The 13,831-nt window shown below is 33.1% G+C and overlaps 1 protein-coding gene and 1 pseudogene across 1 annotated transcript; one reads left to right on the top strand and one right to left on the bottom strand.

The window, feature by feature from the left end:
• Nucleotides 1-1,188: 1,188 nt before the first annotated feature.
• Nucleotides 1,189-2,928, bottom strand: LOC117910450 (protein FAR1-RELATED SEQUENCE 5-like). The gene is made up of 3 exons (XM_034824527.1): nucleotides 1,621-2,928; nucleotides 1,271-1,549; nucleotides 1,189-1,212 (listed from the first exon to the last, which is right to left on the bottom strand). Exons 1-3 carry the CDS (start codon nucleotides 2,926-2,928, stop codon nucleotides 1,189-1,191), a joined length of 1,611 nt encoding a protein of 536 aa, XP_034680418.1.
• A 7,988-nt stretch (nucleotides 2,929-10,916) lies between these two features.
• On the top strand, nucleotides 10,917-13,365 carry LOC117910458 (annotated as a pseudogene).
• The last annotated feature ends 466 nt before the right edge of the window (nucleotides 13,366-13,831 follow it).

Genomic DNA, 13,831 nt, shown 5'->3' with positions numbered 1-13,831 from the left:
TCTTGATGATGAAAATAGTGAGAAAGCTATAATATTAGATAAAGTTCAGAATCATGCAAAAATAAAGAGAAGAAGAGTATAGAATACAATCAAGAGTTGATTTTTTTTTTTGTACATAATTTTTTGCATTGTAATACAACTCATTGGTTATGATATGTAGAACTTGCTCCCGAAATTCCGGATGTAAAGTGGTTCATGGTGACCTACATTGAAAATATTTATAGTTATACATAATATTTTGAAAGAAAATCCATATGATTAAATACTAAATGTTAAGGAACTTCTGTCAATATATAGATATATGATATGTGGTGTAAATAATTTATTCTATGACTCTTACTTGGTTTGTGAAGTAATTTGGTGGATGTAACCCGAGCCATGAATCATTTAAGCTTGTTTCTGGACCATCCTGAAATGTGCCAAGTGTTGTCTGTAATATGATTTAATTTTTCAATTACTCTAATAAGTAATATTTTTCACATCATAATAAAAATTACTTAAAAAATGTTAAACTTACATTTTGAGAAAATTCATTTGTCCCGTGTCTTGATCCACCTTCCATGTTGTGATTTAGTAATGAAGGCATGTCCCCCTGTATTAATATAAAGAATTCAATTTTTTATTTCAACCAATTTAACCAAATAAAAATAACTATAAAGTGAATAATTAATGAATTTAGTGAATGTGTGTTTGAACATACCATATCTTCAATTGAATCTTCAATGTTGATAAATGCATTGTGAGTGTTGACGAACTCTGGGCATTTTCGAACAGTGTGTCCTACTTTCTTACATTTCCCACAATGCCTTGGTTTCTTAAATTTGTCTTTTAAGTTACCCGGATTACCTTTCGTCTTCACAATGATAGGATCTCGAACATGGTGTTTTGTAGCTTTCAAATCTTCTCCTTCACTTTCTTCCACTGAATTTTTACAAAGTTCCTCCATTTGACAAGTGAGTCTTTGTATTTCACATCTAGCCTCTTTAAAAGCTTTTTTCGATTGAGATGCGAAATAAGACATCCGTGAGCACATAGAGCTGAGTGCACCATATCGTATGATGTTAGTCGCATCACCTTGACTTTCATTGTCATGATGAACTTGGACCGTTTCCTTTGCTAACTTAGACCACCTTTTCATAATACAAGTCTCAGGTATTTCTTCAAGGTGTTCTATCTTCATTACAACAATCATGTGGGGACATGGAAAACCAACTGACTTAAACATCATACAAGTACATTTCATAGACCGATCACTATTACCATAACATACTTTCCAAATCTTGTCAGGGCTTCTAAACTTGGTCAATGTATGGACACGATAACCTCCATGATTTTCTGTACTGACAGGGAAAAACAATTCTGCATTCTTCATCTCATCCCTAAATTTTAGAAAAGATTGCCTTGTGAAAACAGTCCCTGCATATTTCTCAAGTGCATAGAGTTTGGTTGTTAGAACAGCTGAAGAATGGTGTGTCTCAAACTCTGCCTTTGCCTCATTATGACGAATACGTGAGAGTGCTCTATCAAAATGCTTGACAAACTCAAACAGCTTCAAACGAGTTTTAAGGAAACGATTCAAGTATGCATTCATGCTCTCACACCTTTGTGTGCTTTTCATACCAGCAAAGAAATGCCCCTTAAATAAGCCTCTGCCCATCTAGAACGCTTAGCATATATATCTGTCACCCACTTATGTCCATGAAGATTAAACATTTCCAACATGTCATTCCATGCACATTCAAATTCTTCAACGGTGCCTTCCATGAACATGCACTTAGAAAAATGATTAGTAAAATCTTTGACATGGACATTAGTGAATGCATTGCGTTGAATATGCCAAGCACATAATCGATGACAAGAGTCTGGAAATATCCTCTTGATGGCTTTACGCATTGCTTTATCCCCATCAGTAATAACAGAAAGAGGCTTCTTGTTATTCATTGCATCCAAAAAAGTCTCCAAGACCCAAGTATAAGTGCTAACACTCTCATCTACCAATAATGCACATCCAAACACTATAGTTTGATGGTGATGGTTAATGCCAACTAGTATGACCAACGGTTTTTTATAAGCATTAGTCCGATAAGTTGTATCAAATGCTAACACATCTCCAAAACAACTGTAATCCAATTTACTAGTAGAATCTGCCCAAAACAGGTTTGCTAGACGGTTGTCTTCATCAACATTGTGCTTGTAATAAAATGATGGATCCATTTCAGACTTTCCACACAAATACGCTAGAGCACCCTCTGCATCACCATCTCTTAGATGAACTCTACGATCAACATCAACATGGTTATATAAATCTTTTTTTGTGAAGCCAACATTTTTATATCCACCTGATTGTTGCACCATGTAATCCATAATTTGGCTAGTTCCCATGCCAACACTTCGCATTGCATTCAATTGAGCTTTATCTGCATTTTTAATGACCCTATGGGATCGAAGGAATTGGACATTTTTTTGTTCCACCAAAGGATGATTATGATCAGCCATAAACTCTTTCACAACCCACTTATTCATTTGTTTATTAAACGCAATCCGAAACGTTGCCTCACAACCAACTCGAGTTACTGGCTTAGGTTCTCGTTTTCGATTTTCATTCTCTAAACACACTCTATGTCGATATCCTTCTTTCGAACAAACCCACTTACGAGATACTATATTTTGATTTTTATCTCGTTTCACATCATCCTTTCTAACACTAAATCCGGTAACTTTAGCAAATAAATTATAAAATTCTTCTGCCTCCTCTACTGAGCTAAACTCCATCTTCCATACATCTTCAACAGTTAAATCATTAAAAATCTTGTCCGAAACTAGAATGGCCTCTTCATCAGACTCAGTTTTAACAATGTTATCATATTGGTAATCAAAGTCTTCATCGTTCAAATCAATGATAAATTCCTTTCCTTTGCCTTTGTCCATTGTATCTATGAAGAAACTGAAATATAAAAGATAGAGTAGTTAGAAAATTATATTATCTAGTTTGTATCATCTCTTAGAAAGTTCGTACCCACTCTTAGAAAGTTCGTACCCTCTCTTAGAAATTTCATACCCGGTCTTAGAACGTTCGTACCATTTCTTAGAAAGTTCGTACCCTTTCTTAGAAAGTTCATACCCTCTCTTAGAAAGTTCGTACCCGGTCTTAGAAAGTTCGTACCCTCTCTTAGAAAGTTCGTACCCTCTCTTAGAAAGTTCGTACCCTCTCTTAGAAAGTTCGTACCCGGTCTTAGAAAGTTCGTACCCTGTCTTAGAAAGTTCGTACCCACTCTTAGAAAGTTCGTACCCTCTTTTAGAAAGTTCGTACCCTCTCTTAGAAAGTTCGTACCCTCTCTTAGAAAGTTCGTACCTGGTCTTAGAAAGTTCGTACCATCTCTTAGAAAGTTCGTACTCAGTCTTAGAAAGTTCGTACCCGGTCTTAGAAAGTTCGTACCCTGTCTTAGAAAGTTCGTACCCTGTCTTAGAAAGTTCGTACCCACGCTTAGAAAGTTCGTACCCACGCTTAGAAAGTTCGTACCCTCCCTTAGAAAGTTCGTACCCTCCTTTAGAAAGTTCGTACCCTCCCTTAGAAAGTTCGTACTCGGTCTTAGAAAGTTCGTACCCGGTCTTAAAAAGTTCGTATACTGTCTTAGAAATTTCGTACACTCTCTTAGAAAGTTCGTACCCTCCCTTAGAAAGTTCGTACCCGGTCTTAGAAAGTTCGTACCCTGTCTTAGAAAGTTCGTACACACTCTTAGAAATTTCGTACCCTCTCTTAGAAAGTTCGTACCCTCCCTTAGAAATTCCGTACCCTCTCTTAGAAAGTTCGTACCCTCCCTTAGAAAGTTCGTACCCTCCCTTAGAAAGTTCGTACCCACCCTTAGAAAGTTCGTACCCACCCTTAGAAAGTTCGTACCCTCCCTTAGAAAGTTCGTACCATCTCTTAGAAAGTTCGTACCCACTCTTAGAAATTTCGTACCCTCTCTTAGAAAGTTCGTACCCTCCCTTAGAAAGTTCGTACCCACTCTTACAAATTTCGTACCCTCTCTTAGAAAGTTCGTACCCTCCCTTAGAAAGTTCGTACCCTCCCTTAGAAATTTCTTACCCTCTCTTAGAAAGTTCGTACCCTCCCTTAGAAAGTTCGTACCCTCCCTTACAAAGTTCGTACCCACTCTTAGAAATTCCGTACCCTCTCTTAGAAAGTTCGTACCCTCCCTTAGAAATTCTGTACCCTCTCTTAGAAAGTTCGTACCCTCTCTTAAAAAGTTCGTACCCTCCCTTAGAAAGTTCGTACCCTCCCTTAGAAAGTTCGTACCCTCCTTTAGAAAGTTCGTACTCTGTCTTAGAAAGTTCGTACCAACTCTTAGAAAGTTCGTACCATTTCTTAGAAAGTTCGTACCATCTCTTAGAAAGTTCGTACCCGGTCTTAGAAAGTTCGTACCCTCTCTTAGAAAGTTCGTACCCTCTCTTACAAAATGTTGATGACAATTTCATAACAAATTACTAAATGCTCTCAATTTGATTAAAAATAACTCATAACAAAAAATTAAAAAATCTAGATATTATAAATCATTACATATTTAAATGTCATTTAACATGACATTTCTACCTACAATAGTTATATGTAAATGAAAAAAAAATAAAAATCAAATGTTACCTTTTAACACTTGTAATCACTTGACATCCTTCAAGACATATAAAGCTTCATCTTCAAATTTAATCTATGAACAAGAAAAAAAAAATTATATAAAAATATTAATAACAATTTGATAACAAAATTTTGTAATAAACTCATAAAAAATTCTAAAATCGTTATTTAACATCACATTTCTTCCTACAACAATTATATTTGGATAAAAAAATATCAAAAATTACCTTTGACACTTGTAATCGCTTGAAATCCTTCATCTTCTTCATATAATACAAATTTTAAATTTTCTCTTTCAAAAAGTTTTGAACTTGATCTTGAAATTTGATTCATCAAAATACATTTTACATATTTTGTAATTTGGTAGTTGAAATTATTTAATTTTCATATTAAATTACTATCCTTTTTTATATATATGAATAATGAGAGTATAAGAGTAGTAGGTAAGATTTTCTTTTTTTAGATAGAGTTAGGTAATGCATTAAATAACAAATTATATTTGATATTTAATAATAAATTATAAAAAAGTTGTAATATTTAGATATATATGAAATGCATGTGATTATTTCTCACCAACAAGTCATCTTTACCGGTTTGATAAATTTTTATAAATTTTTTAATGATATGTACTTTACACATGTCATATTTTTATTGGGGTCAAATGTGGGTAGGTACCCCCAAAATGAAGAGTGGGTACCATAGAACAACCCCATAACCAATGGCAATGTAGACCTAAAAGTTTGATGTAACCCATGGAAATGTACACCTTGTGGATGACTTTCCAAGCTTTATGTCTTGAACAGAAACAAAAAAGATTCCTCTTTCAAATGACCTATGAGGCGCCAAGGCATAACCAATGGCAATGTAGACCTGAAAGTTTGATGTAACCCATGGAAATGTACACCTTGTGGATGACTTTCCAAGCTTTATGTCTTGAACAGAAACAGAAAAGATTCCTCTTTCAAATGACCTATGAGGCGCCAAGACATAACCAATGGCAATGTAGACCTAAAAATTTGATGTAACCCATGGAAATGTACACCTTGTGAATGACTTTCCAAGCTTTATGTCTTGAACAGAAACAAAAAAGATTCCTCTTTCAAATGACCTATGAGGCGCCAAGGCAAGGCCCAGGCCCAGGCCCAGGCCCATAGGTTGTTAATATGTTATGCCGTTATTTCCTTGGACCACACAGCGACCTGAAATTTCGTTTGTAGGTAGATTGGGTAGATCTAAAAGTTTGATGTAGCTTTCGCCTAAGGAAAACCAATCAAGGAACATGGAAAACAAAGTGCAACCCATATGATTTCAGACACGTGGAAACGCCTCAACCAGGAATGCCTCTCACCAAATCCATTTTCAACGTGTTTCAAAAAAGGTTCCTTTAATAATGCAATACTGGTTCATTTGATGTCACACTCAGGATGGACAAACATTGCCTCCCCAGCCTTGAAAAGTGCATATCAAGTCTCTGCTCTATAGAAATTCGAAACGAACAAAAACAAAAGAGGGAGAATTACCATATTGGTCGGGCTGGGTGCGATAATAATTGAAAAGTGTTTATTCTTTCCATGGTTTTAAAAACCGGACCGGACCGGCCGGTCCGACCGGTTGAACCGTCGACCGGTGAACTTTCCGGTTCGGTCCGTTTCAATGAACCGTTTGTGGTCGAACCGGGATTGAACCGTTCAAACCGACGGTTGAACCGTTGAACCGGACAAACCGTCCGGTTTTTTGCAAACCGGTTACACCTTAAAAACAATTTTTTGTTTACCATGAAAGGCCCATTCCAGGCCCAATCTAAGGTTTTCCTTTAAGGCCCCCAGACTTTGTCCAAAGAAAACTTAACACTTTATATGGGCCATGCCCACAGAAGCCCAAGTTGCTGCCCTTTTTTATTTTACTACACTTCAACATGGACCATGCTTCCGAGCCATGCTTTCAAGCCCAGCTTGCTGGCTTGATGGAATTGTAGGCAAGTGGGAAGCTATTTATAGAGCACATGGAGCACACAAAATTCATGTGCTTCCGATGTGGGATTGGGAATAAGACTCATGGGAGGAAAACATTGCCTCTTGAGGCATGGACGCACGGAATTTGATTTTGTTTCAAATTTTTATCATATAAAATCTTTTAAAAAAATGTAAATATTTAAATTCATGTTTATTTTTATAATGATAATATAATAATAATTATAAAAAATAATATAAATTAATTAATATAATAATTTTAAAACAATAAAATACAAAGACAAAAAGATAAAATTAAATATTATAAATTTTTTTATCTTAAATATATATTCTTTCTTAAATATTACATATTTCTATTTAATCAAATTTAAAATATTAAACTTTATCATTTAATTTAATTTAATATACCAAATATAAAAATCAAACATTATTAAAATTTGTAATTTTATATATTTTTAATTTTTATAATTAATTTTAATTTTATATAATATATAAATTATATATTTAATTATTTATTACATCACCGGTTCAATAGCGGTTCGACCGCCGGTCCGACCAGTGAACCGTGAACCGGTAACTTTTCCGGTTCGATCACCGGTCCGGTTTTTAAAACATTGATTCTTTCATAATTTGTGGGAGGACAGGATAAAAGATAATGGTTATTATTCGTAATATTCTTTTTGTTAAATATAACACTTTTTTATCATACATATATATTTTTTTCATATATACCATTTTTAATAAAAAAAAACTTTCTCTAATCTTCTCTCAACATATTAAACTCAAATTCTAGTTGATTAAGGTTGTGAATCACATACGAAATACAATGAATGATGAAACTGATGACAATTTTCAGGTAAAATTTATAATTTTCATTTTTTTATAAAGAAATATATATATATATATATATATATATATATATATATATATATATATATATATATATATATATATATATATATATATATAAATAAATAAAAAAACGGGCGACCTAGGTGGGGCTCCGATGATTTGGGTGCGGCTTTAGTGTCCTGGGATGCGGTAGCGGCGGCGGTGGTTAAGCTAAATTTTTTTGCTTATAATAAAAGAAAAAGAATGCTAAAATGTGGGGTGGGGGTTGGGAAAAAAAAAATTAAAAAATGGGTGCAATTGGGACGTGAGGTTAGGGAGGAGAGAGAGGAGAGAGGAGAGAGAGGGAGGAATGAATAGGGGAGGTTAGTTTAGGAATGTAAAATGCTGCATTAATAAAAATTATATTACGAATAGTAATTAGAAAAGATAAAAGAGAAAAAACTCTCTTTTCATGATAATAAAGTGAAATATTATAAATGTCCTTCCATTAAAAGCTTTTAAAATTCAAAACATTTAAAATACTCCACTTTTGTTGTCATGATATTTAAGATATGTGAGCCCCACATTAATTATAATCATTGACATCTAATTTTAAATCAAAATTTGTCGGGATATTTAAGGTATGGGGCCCCACATTAATTATAATCATTGATATCTAATTTTTAAATAAAAAATTTGGGTTTTAACAACTATATATAATGATTGAAAACAAAACAAGTTTCATGATTATTTAATAAGAATAATGAACCTTTCATATATACATTTATTAATTTTAAGTTAATAAATCATATTTTTGTATTGAGTTCAAGCAAGATGGAACTTTTTTTATTTCGATTATCTAAAAAGAATTAAAAAATGATGGAGAATGTTTAATTGTTTTTTATTTTTTATAATAAAATAATTTCAAACAAAAATATATTGTAGTTACTATATATATATATATATATATATATATATATATATATATATATATATATATATATATATATATATATATATATATATATATAAATTATTAAACAATTTCAATGCATTGAGTGAATGATATTAATATATTGATATGATATATTAATATTAATGCCAATAGGATATAAATAGATATTTCTATAATTATTACTTTTATCATAATACAGGTATGATATAAATACATTATACTTATAATATAAATACACTAATATAACAATACATTACAATATAATTTAATTTATTTTTTTAAAAAAAATCCATGTGCCATATCAAAAAAATAGTTGTGTAATTCAATTAATGAGTGCTCATAAAAAATAATTGTTCAAGATAGCAAAGTTTTTAATTGTATATTATATATATAGAACAACATAATAACCTTATCGTGAGGTTTTTATTTAAAAGATACTAAAAATTAATTTTTTTATCAAGTTCTTTAAAAAAATTCTCTTTTTTTTTAAAAAAAAAGTACATTTAAAAAATTTTAATTTCTTATAATAAATAAAAATAATTATGTAATTTTTTATTTTAATCTTTTATTATTTTTCTTTGACATATATATATATATACTTTTTCAATTTTTTTCAACCCCACACAACCAAAAAAGTAACAAAAAAAAAATGACAAATGTATTAAATATATCAAAATGATGTCATAATGCAAAATCATTTATGATGTTAATACAGAATAATAAACTAGGTTAATAATGCATAATTTATTATATTATTTTTATAGAAATTCTAGTATTTAAGTAAATAATAAAATTATATCTATTTTTTTTACTTTTCCAAGTAAAACTTTGTTAAATAACATGTTGATTACAAAAGTGGAAAACAATGTTTTGAGACACAAACACCCAATTACGAAAAAGATAGCCATCATGTTAAAGGACCCAGAGGATTCAACATTATTGTCGAGTCTAAATTTTGTATCATGCTTTTTGTAGAAAAATTTTGTATGAACTTCACCCTCAAAAATAATCAATATAACATTTTAGTTTTATGATTTATTTAATAAGTTTCCAAGTTTCCATTTCAATCTATTCCGTTAGGCAATCTCACCAACCTCAAGATCATGTGGCAAGAAAGCAATGGACCATTTACCTTGAAAAATGTTGAATTATGTCATCGCCTTTCTTTTTTTGGATACTTTAAACCCGTTTAATAGTAATTTTAAAAAGGATTTCTAACATTTCTAATACTTCAATGATAAAAAATTTTAAGTATTAAAAATATTTTCTAAAATCAATGTCAAAATTCTTTATATTTTATTAGAAAAATAAAAAAATAAAAACATATACCCAAATAATAAAAGTAGTGATCACCATTTGTACGTTACATCAGACAAAGTTACAAAGTCCTTGAGTATTCACCTACATATTTAAGTTGAATAATTTAACCATTATGTTGAAGTGATTGCAATTTTTTCCCCATGTGTGCTTTATCGTGAGACATGAGAAAGCGATTTTTCCATTTTTGGAACATGTAAAAGATGGCCTATGGGAAACTAGTCAGAAGATCCATCTTAACAAGGTAAACGGAGTTTTGACCAAAAATAAGAGTTTCAAAAAATATATCCATAAACTCAACTTGAATTTAAATTAATGCCCATTTTAATAAGTCTAAGCCAAGTAAGAATTGACTACGGTTTTAATTTTTTTTTTTAAAGATCCAAAAATAGAGAGGACCACACTGGTCGTTGACAACAACCCTAAAAGTAAAAAGGACCACAAAAAAATTGACTACACCAAAAATAAGAGTTCAAAAACTATATCCATAAACTCAACTTGAATTTAAATTAATGCCCAATTTAATAAGTCTAAGCCAAGTAAGAATTGACTACGGTTTTAATTTTTTTGTTAAAGATCCAAAAATAGAGAGAACCGCACTAGTCGTTGACAACAACCTTAAAAATAAAAGGGACCATAAAAAAATTGACTACAGTTTTGATTTTTTTGTTAAAGATTCAAAAATGTAGAGGACCACATAATAGATTTTTTTAGGGTCATTGATAACAACCCTAAAAAAAAAAGTACCATAGTAGATTTTTATTATAAGAACCTTGTAAATTTATTCGGTTTAACTGTATTTTAGTTTCTTATTGTAAGTATTTTTGGGTTAAATGCATTTTAATTTTTTATTGTAAATAGATTTGTTTTTATTTTATTTTATTTTCATTTTGAACTTGAAAGGAACAAAAAGGGTTTTGTTTTCGTTAAACCAATGCAAATATCCCTAAAAACTTAAAGAAATTTAATTGAAAAGATAAAATTACTTAAACATTTTGATGTGTTGTTGGTGACCGGAGTTTTGACCAATTAAAAAACAATACAAAACTATAATTGACAACTACGGATTTATAATATGGAATCTTACATGGTTTAGGCATGCTAAATTGAGTATTAGTTTGAATTCAGGGTTAGGTAATCATTTTTTTAAAAAGAAAAATATGTATACTTTTTTTTTTTTTGTCAAAACTCCTCAAGCACACAAACTGCGTTTATGAAATTCTATAAATTTGGTCCCTTGTGCCGTATCACCAGCACAAACTTGAATCCTTCTTTCTATCTCTTGAAAAGTTATACTTCCTTCTCGCTCTCCCAATGGGATTCTCTCGTGCCTTCTACGCTTGTTCCATTCCTCCAGTTGGTCCTAACAAATTCACAGAGCTAGGCCAGTCCAAATTCAACAGTGTTGTTCCTGTGCCTACTGCCCAGAAATGGAGCATTGCCGGCGATCACACCTTGGTTTATACGCCCTTAAGAAAGAATAATCATCAATCTCAACATCTCAGCTTTACTGTTAAGTTTGCATGCCCGTTTTCATTTTCTTTTAATTCTTATTCTGCTATATTTTAGCTATCGAATAATTACTGCTGACACGCTTCTCCTGCAGGATGAATTTTACATCAAACACGCACAAAGATTGAATGAAGTTAGGAATGTATTCAGGGAAGTTGGAGAGGATACCCTGGAAAGTTTGACGATGATTGATGCCGTACAACGGTTGGCAATTGACTACCACTTCAAAGAGGAGATTGAAGCAGTTCTACAGAGACAGTATGCCAAAGGCAGCACTCATGGTGAGAGCATTCAGGATCTCTACGAGGTTGCTCTTCGATTTCGGCTATTAAGACAAGAAGGTTACCATGTGCCTGCAGGTGGGATTTCTTTTGACTTCAGCAAAATTTGTTATGAGTCACATTGTTTCTGAAATAGGAATTTACTGGCTATTGTTTATGAATAGATGTGTTTAACAACTTCAAGAACAAGAAGGGGAAGTTTAAACAAAATCTCAGCAAAGACATCAAGGGATTGTTGGCTTTATATGAAGCTTCACAACTGAGTATAGAAGGAGAAGATATCCTCGAGGAAGCCGAAAGATTCAGCAGCACGCTCCTTAACGCAGGGTTGGAACATCTTGATCACCACGAAGCTACAGTTGTTGGGCATACACTGGAGCATCCCCATCATAAGAGCTTGCCAAGGTTCATGGCCAAAAGCATCCTTAAGGACTTCCAGGGACCAAATGGATGGCTGACTGTCTTGCAAGAACTTGCAAAAGCGGATTTCAATATGGTTCAATCCATACATCAGCAGGAATTACTTCAAATTTCGAAGTTCGTTCGAAAACTGACTCACCTGTTAAGTATTTTGGTTTCATATATTCTTAAGACTCTTCTAATCGTAAATACCCATCATATTATTAGATGGTGGCAAGACCTAGGTTTGGCTGAGGAGTTGAAGTTTGCAAGAGACCAACCACTGAAATGGTACATGTGGCCCATGGCAGTACTCCCCGATCCAAGCTTGTCAGAGCAAAGGGTTGAGCTCACAAAACCCATCTCTATGATCTATATAATCGATGACATTTTTGATGTTCATGGAACGCTTGATGAGCTCACTTTCTTTACCGAAGCTGTCAATAGGTAGGCATCAACCATGGAATTAATCCATTCATCACCGTACCAAAGTTCCACTAAATTGACCTGTTAATTTTTGCATGCAGATGGGATATAGCTGCTTTCGAGACGCTGCCAAACTACATGAAGATATGCTTCAAGACTCTAGATGACATCACAAATGAAATCAGCAACAAGGTCTACAAAGAGCATGGGTGGAACCCAGTAGACTCTCTACGGAAGACGGTATGTACATTCATTTGTCTATGGATATTGAATTTTCAAGAGAATTACAAGCACCACATGTTAAACGGATTCTCTCTGTTGCTACAGTGGGTGAGTTTATGTAATGCGTTTCTAGTAGAAGCCAAATGGTTTGCCTCTGGGCATGTGCCAAAGGCCCACGAGTACTTGAAAAACGGGGTCATCAGTTCAGGGGTACATGTGGTGCTTGTTCACTTGTTCTTTCTCTTGGGCCATGGCATAACCAGGGGAAATGTGGATCTTGTGGATGACTTCCCCAGCATCATATCTTCCACAGCTGCCATTCTTCGTCTTTGGGACGACCTGGGAAGCGCCAAGGTAATGCAAAACCAGGTTATTCATGTCTCAAGTCTTTAATTCCTTAATTCTGATGGTGTCTTAGCCTACTTAGTTTTAAATCAACACTAACACATTCATGAATTCATTGACAGGATGAGAATCAAGACGGCCATGACGGGTCATACATCGAGTGCTACATGAAGGAACACCAAGGCTCTTCCATGGAAAATGCACGGCAAAATGTGACCTATATGATTTCAGACTTATGGAAGCGCCTCAACAAGGAATGCCTCTCTCAGCATCCATTTTCAACTTCTTTTACAAAGGGTTCCCTTAACATTGCAAGGACGGTTCCTTTGATGTACAGTTATGATGACAATCAGAGTCTTCCACACCTTGAGGAACATGTGAAGTCCCTCCTCTTTGAAGCATTTCCCCTGTAGGGGGGTACTATATATATAGAATCAAATAAAATAAAATATAAGAGCCACTGATGTGCTTAATGTATCAGTACAGGATTGTCTCTTCGTTTCTTCATACATGGTAGCTAAGGTAGCCAGCTTCCATATTAGAAGAAAGAATAAAAGGATACGAAAGTGATGGAATTGGTTTATATATCAGAGATTTAGGGTTGTTTGGTTGGTGTTTTCAAGAACTGCTTCTTGTTCTTGAAAACAAAAATACTAAAAACTTGTTTGGTTGAAAAAGTGATTTTTGTTTTTCTTATTATCCGTATTCTCAAAATGACACTTTTTAGAGAACAAAAAAATATTGTTTTCCCCGTTTTTTTTACTGTTTACAGAACAAAAAAAAAACCATAAGGGAACAATTGTTCTCCATGTTTTTTTCTTTCCGTTTTCGCCTAAGGAAAACCAATCAAGGAACATGGAAAACAAAGTGCAACCCATATGATTTCAGACACGTGGAAGCGCCTCAACCAGGAATGCCTCTCACCAAATCCATTTTCAACTTG

The sequence above is a fragment of the Vitis riparia genome, unplaced genomic scaffold (assembly GCF_004353265.1).
Source record: "Vitis riparia cultivar Riparia Gloire de Montpellier isolate 1030 unplaced genomic scaffold, EGFV_Vit.rip_1.0 scaffold750_pilon_pilon, whole genome shotgun sequence".
NCBI classification, from domain to species: domain Eukaryota; kingdom Viridiplantae; phylum Streptophyta; class Magnoliopsida; order Vitales; family Vitaceae; genus Vitis; species Vitis riparia.
The sequence above is the reverse complement of the archived record's forward strand: the minus strand, read 5'-3'. Positions and strand labels throughout refer to the sequence as shown.